The following is a 23,922-nucleotide window of genomic DNA, read 5'->3' on the forward strand; positions in this document are numbered from 1 at the left end:
AGATTGGGCTGGGGAGGGGCTAGGCTCCATTTGAGGAAGTCTGTTAGGTCTCCATATGGAGCTATCTATGAGGCAGTGGAACGTAGAAATCTGGAGTTCGGATAGGAGGACAAGGCCTAGATTTGACTGCGGGCACAGTCTCCATAAGCCGTGGGACTGGAGGAGGTCACCAGGAGACGGGTCCAAGGACGAAACAAGCTTTGGGAAATTTCAGCAGAGGTCAGGAAAGGAAGGAAGCGCAAGAGGGAGACAGAGAGAGGGGCTGTCAGCCTGTGACCTCTCAGCTAAGGGAAGACAGTAGTGAGGAAGGAGGGACTGATCCACTCTGGCCAGTGCTGCTCTTGGCCAAGAAGGAAGAAAGCCCACTAGATGGGCAGCATGGAGGTCATAGGCAACTCTATTAAGATCTGGCTTAGTGAGTGGGTAGAGGTGTAGAGTTGAGGGGAGAGAGTTCTAGAGCGAGTACAAACTTTTTTTTTTGAAGTATTTATTTATTCATGAGAGAGAGAGAGACAGAGACAGAGACAGGCAGAGACACAGGCAGAGGGAGAAGCAGGCTCCATGCAGGGAGCCCGACATGGGACTCGATCCCGGGACTCCAGGATCACGCCCTGGGCCAAAGGCAGGCGCCAAACCGCTGAGCCACCCAGGGATCCCCGAGTACGAACTCTTTATGTATTTATTTTTTAATTTGGCTTTACATCATTACTATTAATCAGGCCATTAAAAATGTCTTGGAAACATTATTTTTAATGACTTCTCACATTCCATGGTTTTTATCCACTTGTTTTATGGGTAAGAGGTTTCTATTTTGTACTACTGTATTGATTGTAATACTGCAGTGAACATATTTGGGTATCAGATTTCCTAGGTTAGGAATAGCAGAACACACACCAAACGGGCAGAGGGTGAGGCAGAGAGAATCCTCAAGCAGACACCTGCCGAGTGCAGAGCCCAGTGTGGGTCTGGATCCGAGGACCCTGAGATCATGACCTGAGCTGAAATCAATAGTAGATGCCTAACTGACTGAGCCACCCAGGCCCCCTTGCATTTTGCTACTTAATGGCTTTGTGGTAGATTTCTCTAACATTTGGCCTCATACTCCAGGGCCAGGCCTATGTGTTACTTACTTCTCTCAGCTTTCAGAAGATCCAGTCCTTAGTTCATGATCTCAGGGAGGTCTTTCCTAATACCCTAAATCCCATATGGGTGAGCCCCCACTATGTACCATGCTCTTTTTGAAATGCTTATAATAGTGATAATGACTATTCCAGTCAGTCTCCTGCTAGGGCCATGAGTTTCTCGAGGTAGAGATGACATTTTCTTGCTTGTGGTTCTATATGACTGTGCCTGGTGCAAAATGGAATGCAGAATTGCCACTCAGTTTTTGGTTCAGTGAAGGACCAAGGAAGGCACAGGTCGAACTTGGCAACTGGCCCTGGGGCACAGAGCAAGGGTGTGGAGTTGGGGTGATGCAGACTCAGCGGTGGTGTGACTCCAGAGCCCAGCTTCCTCTGCTTTCATCAGTAGGTGAGCCTGGGGCGGGGATTTTCTCGCTTCTCTAGGAAACAAGCCATTCTACCAATTCTTTGTATCTTTCGTGATCCCCTGGATACAATAAATCAAAATATTTGTCATTTACCCAGCGAGGGCCCCTCCTTTCTCATTCCTTCTATACCTTTTGTTCCCGCACATAACTAATCAGTGATTTTTTAATACTTGTCTTTCCTAACTGGACTCTGATCTGCTTGAGAGCAGAAGATTTTTTCTCCTCTGTCTTTATCCAATGCTTGGCACAGTGCTACCATATAAGGGGGAGGGTCTTAATGTGTGAATGAGTGAAGAAAGATAATATGATGGGATTAAAACACATTACAGGTTTATTACTTGGAAATAAATGGCCTTTCTTCTAATGAACTATAAAGATGTCAATTATAATCATACGTGCATAATATTTTACAGTCTGTAAAACTCAAGATTAGTCACAAACCTGTATTTATCATACATGTGTACTAGCACTAGTGCACAAAATAAAACTGCTGTTAGAGGAGGTGGTTAATAGCTAACAAAATAACATTGGGCTTTTAGTCACATTAACAGTATCAACATTTAAAAAACTCAACAGTATGACATTAAGATTCTCATTTTGAATGGTTGTAATACCATGCTTGATTCCACATATATGCTTCTTTTGGATTTTTCATTGATATAAATAACGTGGCTGTGGGCAGCTGACTTATGTGCATTATTTCCTTTTTTGACTATTAGAATATATTTCTAGAAATAAGCCAACTGAAATATTTGAAACCTGTTGTTAAACTTTCTAAAAAAGGCTTATACTATTCTACCACCTTTGTGGCACTTTATAGTAATACTTTTACATGACTTTGAAAAAGCTAGCCAAATATTCTATCTCCTCAGTTTTGTTTGTATTTTTTGATGACTTAATTTGGACATTACCCTATAAGTTTATTTACTAATTCTATTTTCTTTGGTCTTAATTTTCTTTGTCCTCCTTTTCTTTTTTTTTTTTTTTCAATTTTGTCTTTAATTTGTTAAAGACACTTTTTAAAAAATATATATAAGAGCATTTTCTGAAACTTTTTTTCTGGCTTCTCTCTTCCTTTTGCTATTTTTAATCAAACGTTTACATTATCTAAATGGTATATCTTTAACTTTGCTTTCTTTTCTTTTCTCACTGACTTTAAGAAAAAAAAAAAAAAGCTAAGAAACGTTAATAAAATGGCAGTAATAAGACCAGAAACAGAACCCAGAAAAAACCGCTGGTGGTTTTTCATTACATGACTTACGACTTAATTACGTTATATTCCATGAGTGATTTCACAGTTATTGATGGCATTGGGAGGAGTGTGTTTGGCCTCAGCTGACCACCTATTTTAAATTAAATCACAGAGTAACAGGCTACTCCTGCTGAGTGCAGGCTTCCAGAACCTCAACCTTCCAGAACACAGCTCCTGGGGAATTAGGCAGATGGCGGCTCAGTACTTAACATCAAGGCCTTCAACTCCTGAAAAAAAAAGCCATGAAATTCTGCCCACGACCTTTGTGACTTGTATTCTATGTAATTTGTGCTGACTGTCTGCTTGGTTAAGTTGTCACTTGAGATTGAGTAGATTACAAGAGCAAGCAAAGTAGGAAAGAGTGGGAGAAAGCCCATGCTACTTGACAACCTGACTTGGAAAGAGGACATGAGACCCACACACCCCTTAGGTAGTTCACGTGGGTGTTCATAATGATCAAAACCCAAAAGGATTAGTCTATGTTTTGGTGCTTGGTTTCCCCTATGTAGAAAATCCAGTGATGTGGAATTCTTCATTATTCCTTAAGGCTGGATAGAAAGGCAGTGGGATGTTATGCTAATATTTTTTGCTCTTGAGGGATTTGGAGGAAGCTGACCCGGGGACATTTGCAAGGCAAGCCCAGCATTTATTTGGGTTTGGTACACGGAGCAGACAGTTAGACTAAAATGTGTGACCTCATGCTATGTTTCTTGTGATCTGATATCACTCAGTGTTATTGAATAACTTCAAAGGGCAGCTGGGAATTACTGTGAAGACACACACAGCAAAGCCATTTCTCACCTGCTGTCTCTGATCACAGAAGACACAGTTAGACTCACATTTCTCTGCGGGACACATGCAGTAGACATGCTACAGCTTGTTTGGAGAGAAAAGCAAGGGGCAGAGAGTCCCACTGTTGGCCCTGTGTGGGTTGGGACGAGTTTTAAATAGAACTCAGAGTTACTTTTTTAGAATTAAAAGCAGTAGAGGCTGAGCTTCAGGCATGGGTTGCTTCCTAAAAATACAGTCACTGAATTTTTAAAAAAACATTAGGATCAGCTTGTCAACTGGAGTCGGAATCAAATATGGAAGAAATGGGAGAGTATTCGTTTGGAGTAAAATTTGAGAATTTGTTTCAAATGATGAAAAGCTGTTTTCAGAAGACTGATCTGGCCTTCAGGATGGAGGAAGATTTTTTTGCATATCTTGTTCACCCACATCTTGATGTTGGCTTTCTGCAAATCCAGAATTTGCTTTGTCCAGGGGGCAATTTCTGACACTGGCCTGCCTTATCTTGGTTAGCACCTTTTCACCCTCAGACTAAGGAACAATTTTTAACTGCCTTCAGTTCTTAGTTTCTTTTTGTGGCATTTTTTTAAAAAGTTATTTTGATTTTGAAAAATAGGAAAATATGCAGAGTAGTACAAAGGGGTACAGTAGTAAATCCCTATTTATATACTATGCACAGCTGTTATAGGTAGGCTCATTGCCATATTTGCTACCCATCTTTCTTATAAGAAAAAAAATTTCAGTAAAGTGATTTATTTTCTTCTCTGGTATTATTCTGCTTCTTTCTAAGAGGTGATCACTGTCATGAATTTAGTGTGAATCCAGTACATATTTTTATGCTTTTGTTGACTTCATGTCTATAAAAATAACTAGTATTTAATATGTTTAAAAAATTGCATGGACAGTTATAATCATATAAAGAACGGTATCATAAAGTAGGATCATATAATTTACTTTCTCAGTGTGTTATTTTCAAGATCCCTCCATGTGGCTAGGTATAGATGGATCATGGTTTTAACTGCTGTATTTCATTGTATGAACAGTCCTGTCTGTGTCTCTTTGAGTACATGACAGCCTAGAAGTGAAGTTGCTGGGTCTTAAGGTTTTCGTATTAGAACCTTACTAAATATTGCCAAATTGCTTTTCAGAGAGGTGAGTATAAAATATCCTGCGAGCAGCATATAAGAGTTCCCATCTCCTTATATCTCTGTTAACACTTGGTGGTAACAGCCTTACTGCCAGTCTCTTTACTGTAGAATTGCATCTCAATGTTGTTTTGATTTTCAGTTTTCAGACAATTGGAGAAGTTGAATACCTTTTCACATTCATTTCCCCTCTCGTTTCATCATCTATGAATAACCAATTCATACCTTTTTTTTTTTTTGTATTTTGATTTTTAGGAATTCTTGATATATCTGGTTATAATCCTTTGTTAAATCTATTTCAAGTGTCTGTCATTTGTCTTCCAATTTTGTGTATGGTGTTTTTTAAATTATGATCTAGTCAAGTTTGGGGGGCACCTGGGTGGCTCAGTTGGTTAAGCATCTGACTCTTGATTTTGGCTCAGATTATGACCTCGGGGTTTTGAGACTGATCCCCACATCGGGCTCTCGACTGGGTGTGGAGACTGCTTAAGAGTCTTGATATAGTCAAGTTCATCAATGCTTTTTTGATTTTTTACTTAACTGTTACAGATTTCAGAAATTCTTCCTTGCCCCAAATCATGAAGAGATGCTGTCACATTTTAAGTTTTTAAAGATCTAGAATGGGTAGGGCTCGGATTTTTTTTTTTTAAAGATTTTATTTATTCATTCATGAGCAACACAGAGAGAGAGAGAGAGAGAGAGAGAGAGAGAGAGAGAGAGAGAGAGATAGAGGCAGAGACACAGGCAGAGGGAGAAGCAGGCTCCATGCAGGGAGCCCGATGTGGGACTCATCCCGGGTCTCCAGGATCATGCCCTGGGTTGAAGGCAGCGCTAAACCGCTGAGCCACCCGGGCAGCCCTCAGATTTTAATTCTTTTAGATTAATGTCTGTTCCAACACCTTTAAATAGTCCATTGTTTCTGTACAGGTTTGTTGTATCTTCTTCATGTAGCAAGACTCCATGCTTTAGTCTAAGCTTTATATTACATTGTATTGATCTTTTTGTCTGAACCAATTCTGCATTATCACATAAAATAGTTTGTAGAGTCTTTTCGATTATTTACATAGACATTTACTTAAATTGAAGATGATGATAAATTTGTTTCTTCCTTCCAGTTTTTAGACCTTTTCATTTTCTTGTTTTGTCCTGTTGGCTGGAAACTGCAATATAGCATTGATTATTAGAGGTTATTGTAGGTATTTATACTAGTTTCCAACTTTGATAGGAATGCTTCTGCCTTTGTCTCAGAGCATTTGCTGTAGGTTTTGGTATGCCGTTTATTGTGGGATTTGGTGTAGATACTGTTTACCAGACCAAGGAAATCCCCTTGTATTCCTGATTGGTTAACAGTTTCTGTTTGTTATCAGGAGTAAGTGATGACTTTTATTGGAAGATTTTCTGCACTGATTGAGATAAGTTCTCATTTAATTTTTTTACATGGGGAATTCCATAGATAGGTTTGCTGACATTAAAGCCATCCTGTATTTCTGGAATTCTGCTTGCTTTTCTGTGTTTGAAATACTGAGATTTTATTTAGGTATTTGTATCTGTGTTTTTAATTGGTTTGTGTTAGTTTTCTTTCAAGTATTACTGTTCTTGCCTGATTTTGACATTGAGGTCTTGCTACTCTCTTATTTTTTTTAACGTAAATCTTAGTTAAACCACAGTGCAGTGTTGGTTTCTGGAGTAGAATTCCGTGATCCATCACTTGCACACAACACCCAGAGCTCATGGGGTTAAGTGTCCTCTGTAGTATCCATCCTCTATCTAGCCCATCCCCCACCCACCTCCCTCTCCTTAAAGGAGTTTAATACTGGGGATCTGCTGACTCTCCTGACTCTGGTAGGGGCAGGTCCTAGGTAGTTTGGCCTCATGGTGTTCTACCCCATGCTTGTGGAGCTTAGGATCAGGTGAAGAAGGCTCGGGAGAGTCTGCAGATCTCTGAACTACTCTGTGCATGTAGTACCTCACAGGAGCACTTTTTGCTTCTACTGCATCTGAACTTCTTAGGTAATTCCCTTTTCCACTGGAACGTGCTTTTCCACTGGAAGCTTAGTAACTTACCACCTCTCCTATGAGTGTATTGTGATGTTCTTTTCTGATAGTCCTTGACCAGCTTGTTTGAGTGTCACATCCCTTCAGAGTTCTTCTGGAACACATTGGGTCTGGGCTTCTGAAATGGTTTCTTTAACAGCATATTGTTTGTTTATTTTTAAGATTTTATTTATTTGAGAGAGAGCGAGTGTGAACATGTGTATAAGCAGAGGGGAGGGGCAGAGAGAGCGGGAGAAGCAGACTCCCTGCTGAGCAGGGAGCCTGATGTGGGGCTCAATCCCAGGACCTTGAGATCACGACCTGAGCCTAAGGCAGATGCTTAACTGACTGAGCCACCCAGGTGTCCCTAACAGCGTATTGTTTATTTTATTTTATTTTATTTTATTTTTTATTTTATTTTTTCAGCGTATTGTTTAAATAAAATCTTTAAAAATAAACAAATATTTATTCATGAGAGACAGAGAGGCAGAGACATAGGCAGAGGGAGATGCAGGCTCCATGCAGGAGCCTGATGTGGGACTCGATCCCGGGACTCCAGGATCACACCCTCAGCCAAAGGCAGACACCTAACCACTGAGCCACCCAGGCATCCCAACAGCATATTGTTTAAGTGCCACTACAGAGCTTACACATTAGCAGAGTATATTTTAATACTGATTTTTGTTGGATTGGAGATTTGATTGAAGAGGCAGGATGCAAATGAAGTCTGGAGGTGTACACGTTATGACGTAACAGATTAGGAGCCTTCTGATTATATTCCCTTTACAGATCCTTTGGAAAGGAGTGGCTCTGCTTTCATACTAGTTAGTTGACCAAGATGAAATTAAAGCTCCTGTCCTAGGCTACAGAAAGTTCTACATAAGCCAATTAACTGACCTCACGGTTGATGATAATGTAGTTTGGGAAATAAAAGAACTTGATGAAAGGGGATGGGCATTTGGGTGATGAACAGATTGTGGTGCAGCGGGCAGGCATTTGGGAAGGACTTCATAGAGAAGATTTCACATGAGCAAGAGCTTGGTGGGGGGGCTGTGTTTCACAACAGGGCACCATGTACAGAGATGAGGAGTGGCAGGCTTCTGCAGGATGAGCCATGGGCAGTGAGGGTGGAAAGGGGGTTGGGGTAGGTATAAAGGGTCTTTTTTTTTAATAAATTGATTTTTTATTGGTGTTCAATTTACTAACATACAGAATAACACCCAGTGCTCATCCCGTCAAGTGCCCCCCTCAGTGCCTGTCACCAATTCACCCCCACCCTCCCCCTCCCCTTCCACCACCCCTAGTTCGTTTCCCCGAGTTAGGTATAAAGGGTCTTGAGTGTATCTCATGGGCAGCTAACATGGGTTGAAAGTTTTTGAATGAAGGAGAAAAAATCCACAGAGCTGCATTTTACCAAACCGAGTCTGTCAGCAAGTCTGGATTAGGATTTTGTTCGAGTTTGGCTGCACATTGCAATCATCTGGAGGCTTTAAAAAAACAAAAAGCAAAACCCAAAACTGGTGTCTGAGCCCCTTCCCCAGAGATTCTGATTCAGAGCCTGGAGTTAGCCGGGGGTTTTGAGAGTTTTAAAAGCTCCCCAGGTGATTCTAATGTGTGGCAAAGCCTGAGAACCGGGGCCCAACCCGCTGATAAGATCTTGATGTAGTGTTTACTCATTGTGTTGAACCACTTCTGGCTGGGAAAATGCAGAATCAACTGGTGGAAAAAGTATTTTTAAAGTGCTTCTGTAACATTTATTTATAATATTCCACATAGTTTGGTGCCTCGGTTAGAATAACCGTTTTCTCATAAGTGCCCACCAATTTTTACATTGGAAGTAGATGGTGACAAACTTTTGGAAAGCACTCATAATAATCTTGGGAATTTGGCCACATGGAAAGTTTTAAAATCTTTTTGCATTAAAAATAAAAGGGCAACAACATAAAACACATTTATCACAGCAAGAATTCAATAAAATAAATGCAATTGTAGTGTGAAAACACCAAATTCACAAGTATAAAAATATAAATCCTAATGTATGGAAGTGCTGATTCACTATATCGTACACCTGAAACTAATACAACACGGTATGTTAATTATAGTGGAATTAGAAAAAAAAAAATCAAAAACTTGCTGGTGGAAGAGTGCTGGTTTCCAAACACTATATGTCAGTGGTTTTCAAAGTTGAGTATGTATCTGACTCATCTAGAGAGCAGTCAGATTGTTGGACTCTAGTTTCAGATTTAGCAGGCCTGGGACCGCCCAGAATGTGTACTTCTGAGGTGCTTCCTGGTCCAGGCACCACACTTTGGGGACTGCTACATGAGAACCACGACTACGTGAGGTCCCAGTTTCCTAGGAAGAATGGCTTGATAAAATGTGGTTGCAGGACTAGAATTTTGCTTTACTTTTCATGTTGGGTGAGGGGCTGATCTTGGCAGTTAGGGACTCTGTCCCTGTCACCTCCAGCCCCAGGTCAAGCTGCTCCAGGGAGCTGCTGCCTGAGCCTTACTACTTTAGGTAGAAGAGCAAATTATCTAGTCATTCTCCTTATATTCTTTCAACAGTTACTGCAAAAGGGTGATACTGTATGCAGTCATACTGTTATATAACATGTTCTTTCTCATAGTAGAAAATTTTTGTGAGTTTTTAAAAAATTCTTTCCCTGCCTCCCACAGCCTACCAAATTTGAAGAGTTAAAAAAAAAAAAAAAACCCCAACCCCAATACTTATACCCTTTTTCATTTCTAATCCATCCATGTTCTCCTAAACCCACATTCTTATATGGTCTCAGTGGCATTTTGGAAGATTTCATGATTGGCCCCTATCTAGGTACCAACTTTTGTAAGCTGCTCTGAGCAGTCTTCCTGGTAGATTAGGGGACGTTTGCAGTACACCTTGGGAGGGAGGAGAAGCGGAAATCAGTCTCAGATGTTAAAATGAAACATGCTTCTAATTGAAAGCATGAAGAGAATGTATACATGAAAGTGCCTGGGGGGTGATCTCTGGCAGAGGCTCAGCTTTGAAAGCCCAGTCCTGTCCTCCCTCGTGGCCACTTCTGTTCTCTCTGGGTGGAGCCCATTTCCATTCCTGTGACATTCCATAAATAACCACGGCTGAGTAGGGACTCAGTGGTCATCAGTTGGCCAAGAAAATGCTGATAAATTAGAATCCTGAACCCTGGAAGTGCATAGCTTTGGGCTTTGAATTCTAGAAGCCTAATTTGGTAAGAGCTCTTGGGGACCATTTTAGAAAAAGCAGTCACTGCCCTCTTTCTGCCCCCAAACATGTACAGGTGCAGAGGCCAAGATTAAATAATTTACCCCAAAGTCACCAAGGAGCTGGCTGCATTTTTCTTTGCTTTTTAAGAATCCTTTTACTTTTGCAAGATTTGTTAGCCTAGTATTCTGACACTTGACAGTCATTTCTTACCATTATTTTCTATAACTAATAGGAATGAGATTGTAGGAAGATGGGAAAAGTATCTTCTCTCTTTTATAGAAAATCAGGAGGGTGAAGAGCTTTTAGGTCTTGGTTATTTGGGGATGCATGGTGGCTCAGTGGTTGAGCGTCTGCCTTTGGCTCAGAGGGTGATCCCGGGGTTCTGGGATCAAGTCCCATGTCAAGCTCCCTGTAGGGAGCCTGCTTCTCCCTCTGCCTATGTCTCTGCCTCTCTCTCTCTCTGTCTTTCATGAATAAATAAATAAATCTTAAAAAAAAAAAAAAGATCTTGGTCATTTGGCTCATCCATAACTGAGGCTTCTCTGGTTCATATCGTACCTCATCTATTTTGTAAATATTTATGGACTATCTGGCATTGAATTTTATGGGAGATTTAATAGTAAGATCTGCCTAAGGACCAAGAGTTTAAGTCAAAAGTGAACTGATAACAAAATCAATTGGCATAAATCAATGCATTTGGACAAATAAAGAAGAAACTTAAGGAATCCCATCCATCGGCCTATAACATCAACCCAATAAAATTTAAGTCTGAAATCTAAACTCCTATTGTACCTTCCCTGTGATGAAGTCTACTTACCTTACCCACGGCCCATAGCCCTACTGACATTAAAACTCTGGCCACAAATCTGGTGATTCAGAGTACATGTATCCTATTGGATAGGAAATAAAGAGCTCATTTTTTTTTGGTTGCCTTTCATTGTAACATTAGGAATGGTGTACAGGGCACTGGTATTTATTTATTTATTTATTTATTTATTTATTTATTTATTTTAATAAATTTATTTTTTATTGGTGTTCAATTTGCCAACATATAGAATAACACCCAGTGCTCATCCCATCAAGTGCTCCCCTCAGTGCCCATCACCCAGTCACCCGTACCCCCCTCTCACCTCCCTTTCTACCACCCCTACCTAGTTCGTTTCCCAGAGTTAGGAGTCTCTCATGTTCTGTCTCCCTTTCTGATATTTCCCACTCATTTTTTCTCCTTTCCCCTTTATTCCCTTTCACTATTTTTTATATTCCCCAAATGAATGAGACCATATAATATTTGTCCTTCTCCGATTGACTTACTTCACTCAGCATAATACCCTCCAGGTCCCTCTACGTCGAAGCAAATGGTGGGTATTTGTCATTTCTAATGGCTGAGTAATATTCCATTGTGTACATAAACCACATCTTCTTTATCCATTCATCTTTCGATGGACACCGAGGCTCCTTCCACAGTTTGGCTATTGTGGACATTGCTGCTATAAACATCGGGGGAGGGGGGGCACTGGCTTTTAAAAACAAAAGTAGAGGGCAGCCTGGGTGGCTCAGCGGTTTAGTGCCGCCTTCAGCCCAGGGTGTGATCCTGGAGACCGGGGGATCGAGTCCCACATCGGGCTCCCTGCAGGGAGCCTGCTTCTCCCTCTGCCTGTGTCTCTGCCTCTCTCTCTCCCTGTGTCTCTCATGAATGAATAAATAAAATCTTAAGGGATCCCTGGGTGGCGCAGCGGTTTGGCGCCTGCCTTTGGCCCAGGGCGCGATCCTGGAGACCCGGGATCGAATCCCACGTCGGGCTCCCGGTGCATGGAGCCTGCTTCTCCCTCTGCCTATGTCTCTGCCTCTCTCTCTCTCTCTCTCTCTGTGACTATCATAAATAAATAAAAATTTAAAAATAAAATAAAATAAAATCTTAAAAAAAAACAAAAGTAAAAAAGTATATATTGGATGATTCTAATCCGTGCAGCCTTCTGTCCTGTAAAAACAAAATAGTGGGTTGAACTACATTTCTGAAACAAACTCTGATAGCTTGTGCTAGGTGAAGTCTGTCACGCTTTTTGGGGTTAGGGATGGGACTTGGGCTTTTTTTTTTCTCCCAAGTCTTATTTGGATACCTAAAATGTAAACTTGAGCCACAGAGCACAGTTTAAAAAGAAGGGCAAAGCATTTTCTTAAGTTTTTCCTTTGTTTCTGATGTATTTCTGAGAGGTACCCTAATAAAGTGGTTAAGAATGATGGTGTTGCGGCCAGTTCACTTGGATTCAATTCCTAGCTCTTCTATTTACTCATAATTGTGTGACCTTTGGCAAATTACGTAACCCTGGTCTGTTTCTTCATCAGTAAAATAGGTAAAATAAAATGTCTACTTACAGTGATTGCTGGGGGATTAAATTTGTTGATACCTTATTAGAATAGTGCCTGGAACATAAGAACCTGTTAATAAATATTAGCTGTCATTGTCCTCATTGTTGTCATTGCCATGATGTTATATTTTTATTTATTTATTATTTTTAAATATTTTATTTATTCATTCATGAGAGAGAGACAGAGAGAGGCAGAGACACAGGCAGAGGGAGAAGCAGGCTCCATGCAGGGAGCCCGACGTGGGACTCAATCCCGGGTCCCCAGGATTACACCCTGGGCCGAAGGCAGGGCCAAACCACTGAGCCACCTGGGCTGCCCTATTTTTATTTATTTTTTAAAGATTATTTATTTATTTGACAGAGAAAGCACAAGCAGAGGGTGTGGCAGAGGGAGAGGGAGAAGCGGACTCCGCACTGAGTAGGGGGTCCCATGTGGGGCTCGATCCCAGAACCCCGGGATCATGACCTGAGATAAAGGCAGATGCTTAACCGACTAAGCCACCAGGTGCTCTGCCATCATGTTTTTTTAAAAATTATTTTAAATTTATTTTCTAGAGAGTGTGGGTGGGTGGGGGGGAGGGGCAGAGGGAGAGCCTGAGAACCTTGAGTAGGTTCCACCCAGTGTGGAGATCATGACCTGAGCTAAAATCAAGAGTCATCAGATGCTTAAGTGACTGAGCCCCCCAGGCGCCCCTCCATCATGTTTTTAGATAGTTTTAGTTTTTGGTGGAGGGAATCCTGGTGCTACTGTGAAGGCTTTGGAAGAATTTGTGAAGTCTACAATGTTTTTCTTCAAAGTCGTGTCTTCTGTTGCCTTTCTGCAGCAAGCTGTGTTCCACCGTGCCAGAATGGAGGGATGTGTCTCCGGCCTCAGCTCTGTGTGTGTAAACCGGGGACCAAGGGCAAAGCCTGTGAGAGCACAGCTGCCCAGGACACCTCATCACCAGGCTTTGGAGGGCAGAGTCCTGGGGCTGCTTCCTCCTGGGTCCCCCCTGAGCAAGCAGCAAAGCACACTTCATTGAAGAAGGCAGACAGTCTCCCAAGAATCAGCCCTGTGGCCCAGATGACCTTGACCCTGAAGCCGAAGCCTTCAGTAGGACTCTCCCAGCAGATTCATTCTCAGTGAGTAGTTTCAACTTGCTTCTACTCAGGCGCACCTTAATTATTGTCCGGGATGCATTGCTTTCAATCCACTTTTCCTGCACAATTTGCTGAAATCACTTGGATAATGATGTCTTGTTTTTCCTTAAAGTTTTACATTCTAAGTTCCTACATCAGGTCTCTTAAAAGTATTTGGTATGCATGCTTAGCCTCTGCAGGGAAGATTGACCATAAACATAAACTGGAGCATTAGAGAGGACTAGGGGAATCAAGGCAGGATGGACATTAGAAAGATAGTTGTTTGTGGTCCACTTGTGAGTTAAAAAATTCTTCTTTTGGCGGAGGGGGAGGGGAATGTCTAGAGTTTTGAAATAATTTAAGAAGAGATGGCAGGAACTCTGCTCTGCACAGAGAAGGTATTCAAGTGAGCGCGAGTGCTGGGAAAACCTTTCTCAACCTCTGTAGCAGGTTGTCTCTTCCATTAGCACCGTGTGTACCTCCCAGTTGCCAGCCAGGTCCATTTTTGGTGAATGAGCTTGTGTTCTATTTATGGGAATGTGGTTTGTTTTTTTTGTTTGTTTTCCCTTAGCATTTGGAGGTAAGTGCCATTCGGAACACAATGAGGACTCCTGGATAAGATTGCTTATCCCTGCCCTCCTCTCAGCGGCCTGAGGAACAGCTCCTCGCTGCACAGGGTCTTTAATGCCCATTGTTTCCTCTTAATTAGCTACTCGACATGGATAACAAGATGCAGAAGGTACTGCAGCTCTCACTTGTCATTTGTCTAGGAATGTAAAATACAGGAAGTTCTCCCCTTGAAAATGGGCTTGACCCAGCAGTTCATTTGTAAGTCACTTGCTGGGAATTTGGAATACTTTCCCCCCCTAGAGACAGCTTCCACATGGTGATTAGTATCCAGGCAGCCCACAGAAGCTATTTAATCTGCTAGTATAGATGAAATTATCCTAATTTATACTTCTCCTTTGAGTAGGCCACCTACTGTCCCTGCTGAGTGGGGTCCTCAACTTTTTCCTCTCTCTTCTTCTTCGCTCTTCACCCCTCTTCTTTCTGTTTTTCTTTCATTTCTTCATGTCCTGTCATTCTGCCATGGTAAAGAGATTTGGGGGGCTAGTTTGAAATCTAACTCCTTTGCTAACATTTCAGTTGGAAAACACATCCTGCCGTCCTCAACGAGAAGGGTTGGTAGTTCCAGCTAATCCTTAGTTATGGCTTACTGTATGCCAAGGACTGTTTCAAGTGCTTTGCCTGTATTCTTAGCTTACAACTGACAGGGACCCCATAAGGTGGCGCCTATTATTAACCCCATTTTACAAATCTGGAAACTGAGGCAGAGTGGTTATGTGATTTAGTCACACAGTAAATAAGTGAATAATATCAACAAATGTCAGGCTTTAAATAGAAGCAGCATCCATTCCCTGAAGTAGAGGGTAGCAACTTTTTCTGTAAAGGGCTGGGTAATAAATATTTTCAGCTTTGTGGGACATATGGTTTCTGTTGCAACTTCTCAACTCTGCCATTGTAGAACAAAAGCAGCCATAGATGACGCATAAATGAATGTGTGTGACTGAGCCAATAAAACTTTATTGATGGACACAGAAATTTGAATTTTGTGTAAACTTAACGTGTCACCCAATATTCTTCTTTTTTTTCCCTCAACCATTAAAAAATGTAAGAATATGAGAATTATTAGCTTGTGGGTCATACCAAAACAGGCTGTGGGACAGCTTTGGCCTATGAGCTGTGATTTTCTGACCCTTTCTCTAAAATATAGTGGTGCCTTTTGGGGCCAGAACATGAATGTAACTGTGTGTCCTTGAAATGATACAAAGCTTTGATTTATATCCTACTAGACCTCTCTCCTCCAGCATTATTCTGGATCTTAAAAACAAAGAACAATTCTGTGTTGAACTGTGCCTTGGCAATCAAGAGTCAGGTTACTGTGCATTGCAATTATTTTTTTCTTGCATTACTACTTACATAAACTGTGAAGTTATTTACAAGCAATATCATTTATCTTGAATATCACCATCTACTGTTACAATTTGACCCTCTGTGATGTGTGTATATATATAGATTGTTAGTAAGAACCATATGTCAGAAGTCAGATAAAGGAGCAATTTTTTCTTTTTTTGGTAGCAGGAGTATAATTTAGACAAGAATGTTGTGACTCAAAAAGGTGGTGGCTAAGGTTTCAGCTTTAACATGGCTTTAGAAAAATAAATCAGTAGATAAATTTGCTTCAGAGGCTTCATCTGCTGAATGAAGACACTTTTACCCTGGCATTGTTACAGGACATGTGTATGTGTGTGGCTGTGCCTGTGGCATGCTTTTGGGTAAGGAGAGGAGATAACAATTCTGACAATTTCTTTTTTATTTAATTAATTAATTAATTTTATTTATTTTTTTTAATTCTGACAATTTCTTAATAAAGTTTTATAGGTTGTCCTATTATGTGGGCATTGCAGGGAACACTAAGATGTACAAGATCTAGTTCAGCGTACCTGGGTGGCTCAGTGTTTGAGCATCTGCCTTTGGCTTGGGTCATGGTCCTTGAGTCCTGGGATCAAGTTCCACATTGGGTTCCCCATGGGGAGCCTACTTCTCCCTCTGCCTATGTCTCTGCCTTTCTCTCTGTGTCTCTTATGAATGAATAGGTAAAATCTTTTTTTTTTAAAGGTCCAGTTCACCTCTTAAGGTTTTGAAATGATCGATGAACGATAACTCACGAGGTATGCAAAGGCAGGGGTGCAGTTGGCCCACAGATGATTTTAGGTAATGACCTAATCACCTGAAATCCTATTTAATCAGACCACCAAAGAACAAATGTGATAGGACCATTTTTGGCGACTTTGGGGGAGATGTAGCAATCCTTAAATTATTTTTTTTTAAGATTGCCTACTTTAGGGGAGTTTCAGGGTTTTGTTTTATTTTTATCTACTGAAGGAGGAGATTGATTAAGCTCCCTTAAAGTGCTTGTAGACATAAAGATAGCTACAATATCAAAGTGTGTATTTAGTATTATATTCGTTATGTGGCATATGAAGCCCTATGGTCTTGATCAGTCATCCACCAAGTTGTTGTTGAGCACATTCTGCGTGCCATGCATTCACCATCATAAGGGCTCAGGGTATAGAATGAATGTATACACAAAATATCTGCCTTTTGGGACTTACAGGCTGCAAAGTGGGAGGCCACTGAAAGTGGCATAATTAAACCGTTGTGATAAGTGCTGTGGTGAAAATTGCAGTTATGGACTGGTGCAGGGTGGGAAAGCAAGAGGGCTCTGGTGATTTTAATAGGCTGTCAGGGAAGACTCAACTGAGAAGGTGACATTTAAGCAAAAGCCTAAAGGAAGTGAGAGCATGAACCCTTTATATGGGTGTGTGCCTGGCATGTTTGAGGTAATAGTTACTTTAGTAAAACTGAAAAAGTTAAAACTACACATTTTAGGTGTGTGAGCAGTAGGTGAATTGGTTTTACCTTTCTCCAGATTGGTTTTAGACAGCTTGATTTAGAACCAGATAGAGTTCTTTAGGAAATCAAAGAGAAGGAGCAATTGTTTCCAGATTTTGGAGTGTTGGTGAAGTGGAGGTCCAGGAATGGCTCTGAAGAAGGTGAGCTTGGAAAGATGGCTAAATCTGGACACAAAGAGCTGGATAAGAAGGGCATTTCCAGGAATGACATTGATGTGACATCAGAAAGCATGGCGTATTAGTAACCATGGCTGTGTAACAGATCACCCCAAAACTCCACAGCCTAAAGCAATAAACATTGATTGTCTGACAGTCTCTGGAGGTGGGGAACCCAGGAGGTTCTTAGCTGGGAGTTGTGGCTCAGCATTAGTCAGGAGGTTGCAGTCAGCAAGCATGGCTCAACTAGGGCAGGAGAATTCACTGTCAAGTTCACTCACTCCCATGGCTGTTGGCAGGAAACTTCACTTCCTCTCAACATGCACCTCTCTACTGAACTACTTGAGAGTCCTCACCACATGGCCCCTGGCTTCCTCCAAGGCCAGTGATCCTATACAGAAGAGAGTGAAAAGAAAGCCACCGAGCCTTTGTAGTTTTCAGCCTTGAAAATACACACCTTCACTTCCGCCTTATTCTACTCATTAGAAGTGAGTCATTAAGTTGAATGGACCCTCAAAGAGAGTGAAATTAAGCTGCTCTGCTAGAAGGGACAGATATCAAAGAAGTTTTGGATGTATCGAAAAAAGACCACATTGAGGATATGATTTGTTTGGAACTTGATATAGATGCAGGCTAGTAGCAATAAAAGGTTTTAAGGATTGGTTAAAAAAATCAGATGAAACATTTAAGATTTCAACATAACAATTCTAAAAAGATATACAACGTAGCAAACTAGAATAAAAAAAGGAATAGAGAGGGAAATTATAATTTATTTATTTGGGAAACTATAGTTTAAAAGAGGCTTAAGAAACATGCTAACTAATCATAATGTTTGGACTATATCTATTCTGATTCAAACAAACCATAAAGAAAAGAAAAAGATGATGATGTATAGACGAATCATAAAAATGCTGACATTAATTAGAAATTTAATGGTAGAAAAGAATGTTGATTTGGGGGCCGTGATGAAGGTGTTATAATTATGTAAGGAGAATGATATGAAACTATTTGCACATGAAATCATGTCTGAGCTCTCATTGAAATTACTCAGTATGTTGAGGTATAGAGGTAATGAGATTGGCCATAAAGGGATTATTACTGAAGGTGGATGATGGGTACATGGAGGTTTCTCACAGAACTCTTATCTTTGACATCTTCCACAATGAAGATTGACAATAACAGTAGAACAAACCAAAAGAAAATTTCAAGTGGAAGGAATCCTATGATTTTTTTCTGCCTTGGAGGATTTATCTGGCTGTAGTGTCTGCAGTAAATTAGCCCTAGAAATCATTGGAGGAAGGAAGTGAATCAGGAGTGACCATAAATGAAAAACCTTGGCACATCATGAAATGTGAGAGGCAAAGATAAAGAGGATTGGGTAGGAACCAGGTTTGGGAATGTGAGACGAAGGGGAGATGTGGAGGTATTGCCATCCTGTTGTTTTTGAAGGTTTCTTTGGTGATATCATGGATCTCCAAGGTCTTTGAAGTGGTTGATACTTGGTGAATGGATGGTCTCTGGTAGAGCTTTATGGATGATGGTGAGGATCATTCTCTGTACCCCGCCAGGGGCTAAAAGCAAGTGGATATCAGTGGTTCACGGCTGGACACTTGATCGGGTATTGGTTTGGAAAGATCCCCTGCCAGTGCATTCTGGCAGTAATCCCTGCTGTAGATGGTAGTTTTATTCCTGCTCTTCATGGAAGGTGTTCATTATTATGGTGTTCCTTTATCCAGTTTTGTGGACCACATCACAGCTACTCCGTGAGCTAAACAGAAGACCAAATGATGCTTCATCATCCTGTGTGCAAATTTTGGCAGCGATTTCCGATTCTTTGAACTTCTGCTTCACTTTATAATACTGTTGTCCTTAGGAAGTCCATATTAACACTTCAGGTTACTCTCACACTGTATCCCGTAACTGTTATTGGCATGCAGCTGTTAATGCATTTGCTGAGGAATTGTCACCGTTAGGTCGCAGATGCTTCTCCAGTGTCCGTCTTTAGTCCTCTATGTAAAAAAGGTGTTAATGCTTATAAGTTATGGCTGGGAGAGTCCACAAAGGAGCAAAATTCAAAACTATTCAGCTCTCCAGAGCTTTTTCATCACCTGTCAGTATCGTTATTCACATGTATATTGAAGTTTCCCATCAAAGTTTGTTGTTAGTTCTCTGTGTTGCTCACTGAGACTGTTTTGAGTTGGTAAAATGTCTGTCTTTATCCTTGTTAATCAAGATGAATGTTATAGGCATTGACTGTGAAACCACAAAGTGGAGGTCGTGAGGGGCATTCTTTAGCTGCTGATGTCTTTTGGTCATGAGAGAGGGTTGGTACGAATGACCACTGCTGTGCCAAATGGGAGCTGTTATCTTACCATATAAGGCGGAAGCACTTTCATGGGAGGCATTGTACCCAGTCTCCTCTCTATGAGCTTGAGAAGGAAGTCTGGTTTTACTCAGGATATGGATGTCAAATCTATCTAGGGAGTTCACATGTGTCCCATCTTTTTTCTTCCCTGGTGATGGCTATTTTCATCATCTTATGGTGTCCTGATGTTAGAAAGGATGATAGTTTCCCTGGAAAAATCCTGTCCAGTCTCAATCCAGGTGAGGGGACTGCATTTATCTAATGGCACTATCCCTTTTCATTATCTTCTTCCCAGGGATGTGGTCAAGAGAAGAAGCAAATGAGCAAATGTTCTTTTAAAAGACAGGAGTAATTCAAATGCATTCTATATTTATCAAGTGAGCTCATAGTATGCCAGATATTTTCTAAATATAGGCAAGGCCCTTTAGAATCCACATGGAGATGATGGGTTCCACTTTCAAAGTTCTTGAGAACTGAATGCTTTGCATTTACCATGGGTTAGTTGATAGGAAGCAGCGTTGAATGAGATGGAGAAGAGGGTGCTACACTGTCTTTTATCTCTGCCTCATTCTTAGCTTCCTGTCATTGTGGTTGTGAGTCTTTAAAAGAACAGAAACAAAAACCATATGCTGTGATACCTACAAGGACAGGAGGCTCGTGTAACATTCCCTCAAGTACTCTCTCCTAGTTAACAGCAGCAACAATGCAATGTAAGCTCATTCACTTTATTTGGACTTTCTCCTACTACCCTGCAAGAGGGGAAAAGAAAAGCCTAATTCTAAAACTGCACCAACAGTTAAAACTCTGGGGAGAAGTTTTAAGCTTTTTGTCGAATAAGAATTGAGATTGGGATCTTAACCTGAACTTATTTATTTTTTTTTAATTTTTTTTTTAAAATTTATTTATGATAGTCACACAGAGAGGGAGAGGCAGAGACACAGGCAGAGGGAGAAGCAGGCTCCATGCACCGGGAGCCCGACGTGGAATTCGATCCCAGGTCTCCAGGATCATGCCCTGGGCCAAAGGCAGGCGCCAAACCGCTGCGCCACCCAGGGATCCCTTAACCTGAACTTATTAAAGAAGCCAAGGAAGTGGTCAGTACTTGAATGGGCAGTTTCCCCAAATGATCTCTCCAGCTAGAGGGGGATCCTTGCTCAGTCTTGATCCCCAGTCCCCACTCTACTTACCATCCCTCGGGACTATCTTCTGTGCTTCCTCTACTCTCCATTATCATAACACTCACTCTCCACGGTCTTCCATCTGTTTATTAACATAGGTACACCAAAGGGCCTCGATAAATGTTTAATACATTTTTTGAGTTCTTTTTCTAGAGAAAAAAAATAAGGTCTAAATCCTTGTCTGAGTACTGTTTCATGAATACTTATGTATATTGCAAGGAGTTACCTTTTTCTCTTGGAATAATACTGTTTCCCTTTGTAAAGCCTTGGACGTTTTGCAGAGTACTTTGCATTCCTGTGGTGTCTGATCTACCAAACATGTCTATGCAATGAGGTTTTGATCCTACTTTATGATGTGGGAAAAAAGGGCAAAGTGGCAGAAAGTTGAAGAAAAGGAACTCAACCTGAGGATTGAGTGTACATCTTATGACACCATAGGGATGGGGTGAGAACTCATTAATTTGAACTAATGATTGATTTTCTCATTTTTTAAAAATTTTTTTTATTTATTTATGATACTCACAGAGAGAGAGAGAGAGAGAGAGGCAGAGACACAGGCAGAGGGAGAAGCAGGCTCCATGCACCGGGAGCCCGATGTGGGATTCGATCCCGGGTCTCCAGGATCGCGCCCTGGGCCAAAGGCAGGCGCCAAACAGCTGCGCCACCCAGGGATCCCTGATTTTCTCATTTTATATGCATATTTTAAACTTAAAAAATTGAAGTTAAATTGAAATTACATAAAAAAGAGTCCACAAATCAAAAGTGCATTAAGCCTAGTGATTATCCCAAAGTGGCAACACCTGTAAGTACCATACACTCCAAAGGGTAGAACATAGCCCGCACCACAAAGCCCCCTTGTTCATAGATCTGCCCTCTCCCTCCTTCCCAAAAGGAGATGCTGGCTTGACTTTTGACACCAGAAATCCAGTTTTTTAATAACGTATGTATAAACGAATCATATAGTGCCTATTTTTTCGCTCATTGGTATGTCTGAGATTCATCTGTGTAGTTGTGTGTGGCTGTAGTTCACGTTTACATTGCTGGAGATTATTTCATCATGTGAATATACCACAATTTATGATTTATTCTGCTCTTGATGGATGTTTGGAATTTTTTAGTTTTTGGTTCTTAGGAATAATGTTGTGTAGGTTGGTATGTGTGGGAATTCCAGAAGAAGACCTTTGTGAATTCATCAGAAAACCAAGCCCAGCTGGACACAGCCACATCAATGTTTGAGAAGGACTTCATAATCCATTGTATAAAGTGTGATCATATTAGTATGTGTGGGCCAGCGCTATTTTGTTTGTCAGTGCATAGGGAACATGGTTGGGTGAGATGGTGTTTGAGGAACTGGAAGCAAAGCACCTTTTCTTCTGATTGGGGCTTGGCAGGAAGAGTGAACTGTGGGATGGGGGTGCAGGAGGCAGGGGAAGGGTAGGGGAAGTCACTTGTGCATTGCTCTGCCTGCACCCTGCTAGGTCCCATGAGGAAGACTTGACCAAGAGCAGTTTTGAGATTCAACCAGCAATTGACTGGGTTTAAATTCTGGTGAAAGGTATGTAAGGAATTGGAAACTCAGAGTGTGCAATAAAAAGGGCAAGTGCTGGGATAGAGTGTGCTCTCCAGTTTCATTGCTAGAAGTCAGGATGCTGTTTTGGTGTTGTATACTCATAATTATAACTAATATTTACTGAGTATTTATTCTGTGCCAGTTCTTTCATCTAACTCTTCCTCCTCCTCCTCCTTTTAAGGACACTTGTAGTTATATTGGGCTTATCTGGATAATTCAGGATAACTTTGCCCATCTCCGGGTCAACTGATTAGCAGCCTTAATTTTATCTGCACCTTTAATTTCCCTTTGCCAGGTACCCTAACATATTCACAGGCCTGGATGTGGATATCTTTGAGGAGCTTGGTAAAATTTTTTGGTAATGATGCTAAAGCCATTGTTCTGGCTTCCAGAGTATTTTACCAAAGACCCAGTCTTGTTTTGGTGATCTTCCCTGATACTCAAGAGCAAAACATAATCTCAAGGGATAGTAAATAGTCATCAAAGTAGCCTTCAATTAATAGCATAGCTGGCCCTTATGACTTTGATGAAAGTTAGATGTCAGCACTTCACATAGATTTAAGGCCTATTTGTGGTCCCCACTGTTCTCTGAAATCTTGGGACCAGCACTCTCAGATACTTTTGGCGGCTAGAAGAGGGAAAAATCGAGAGCCTCAAGATGTCCAGGCAGCAGCAGGGGCCCTGACTCTCCTTATGCCCTTAGCCCTGTGGAGCGAGGGATTGAAAAGTCAACACCACTCATAAGTACTTTTTGACATATAACAGTCCCAAGCACTAGACATGTGGTTTGGGGGCTCTGAGTGCAGCGCTCTTGGGAGGAATTGGGAAGGGGTGGGCAGACATGGAGAGGAGTGGGGAGAGGGCTAGGAATGTCCCTTCCTTCAACAATTAGACTGGGGTCCTTGAGCCTGATAATGTATTTCCCATATGATTATCCTGTGTTGAAATTAAATTTGTGCACCGGAAATGAATTAGTTGTCAGAGGATTTGCTGCACACTGACGATGGAACTGGGATGGAAACACACATGAATCCACTGATAAGCAGTAAGAATGGAATGCAACGTGGTGGACACGTGGGACCCATGGGCTTTACCCTTGGCCTGGACGGCTGATCCCAAACCCGAGAATAATTTTTAGAGTCTGACTTTGGATGTTGTATAGATTACAGTAAAAATTCTTCTTTACACTTGGATATGTTTGGTATTCCGTAGATACTGCCCATGAATCCTTCCAAGGTGCCCCTAGGGTTGCACTAAATCCTCTTTCCTTGTTTTCCTTGGCTTAACAGTTTGTTTATGTTCAAGCAAAGTGTAGACTAAATTTTAAGACTAAACTTTTATAGCATTTCTCTGCCCCAGAGCTGTCTGGGATCAGAATAAAGAACCTATAAGATGTAAGTCCTACGTGAGGGAGACAACAAGTACAGTGCACATTATACAAAATATGCGTGAGAAGGAAATAAAAAAAAAAAACAAGTTAATGTCTATGGTAAACATGCTTAGTTAGTATGTTTTCACCGTGGTTCTCAGGGTTGAGTATTTTTTTTACCTTTTTATCTGTTCCTTGAATGTGTTAGAGATGACCTAGCAGAAAGAGCTGATCCTCTGGTCCCAGAGTCAGGAACTTCTAAAGGGAAAGAATGTTCTACGTAAACACTGTGTAGAAAAGAAACCCTAGATTTTTCTAATCCAGCAGAAAAT

At 41.2% G+C, this 23,922-nt stretch overlaps 1 protein-coding gene across 10 annotated transcripts in view; it reads left to right on the plus strand.

The window, feature by feature from the left end:
* Window positions 1-23,922, plus strand: part of LTBP1 (latent transforming growth factor beta binding protein 1) — a 391,779-nt gene that overhangs the window by 33,728 nt on the left and 334,129 nt on the right. For all 10 annotated transcript variants that reach the window (XM_025454210.3, XM_025454208.3, XM_049095987.1 and 7 more), the window contains exon 3: window positions 13,182-13,479. In XM_025454210.3, the coding sequence (XP_025309995.1) occupies window positions 13,182-13,479 (298 nt within the window). The remainder of the gene's footprint in view (window positions 1-13,181; window positions 13,480-23,922) is intronic.

Source organism: Canis lupus, chromosome 17, assembly GCF_003254725.2.
Source record: "Canis lupus dingo isolate Sandy chromosome 17, ASM325472v2, whole genome shotgun sequence".
NCBI classification, from domain to species: Eukaryota; Metazoa; Chordata; class Mammalia; order Carnivora; family Canidae; genus Canis; species Canis lupus.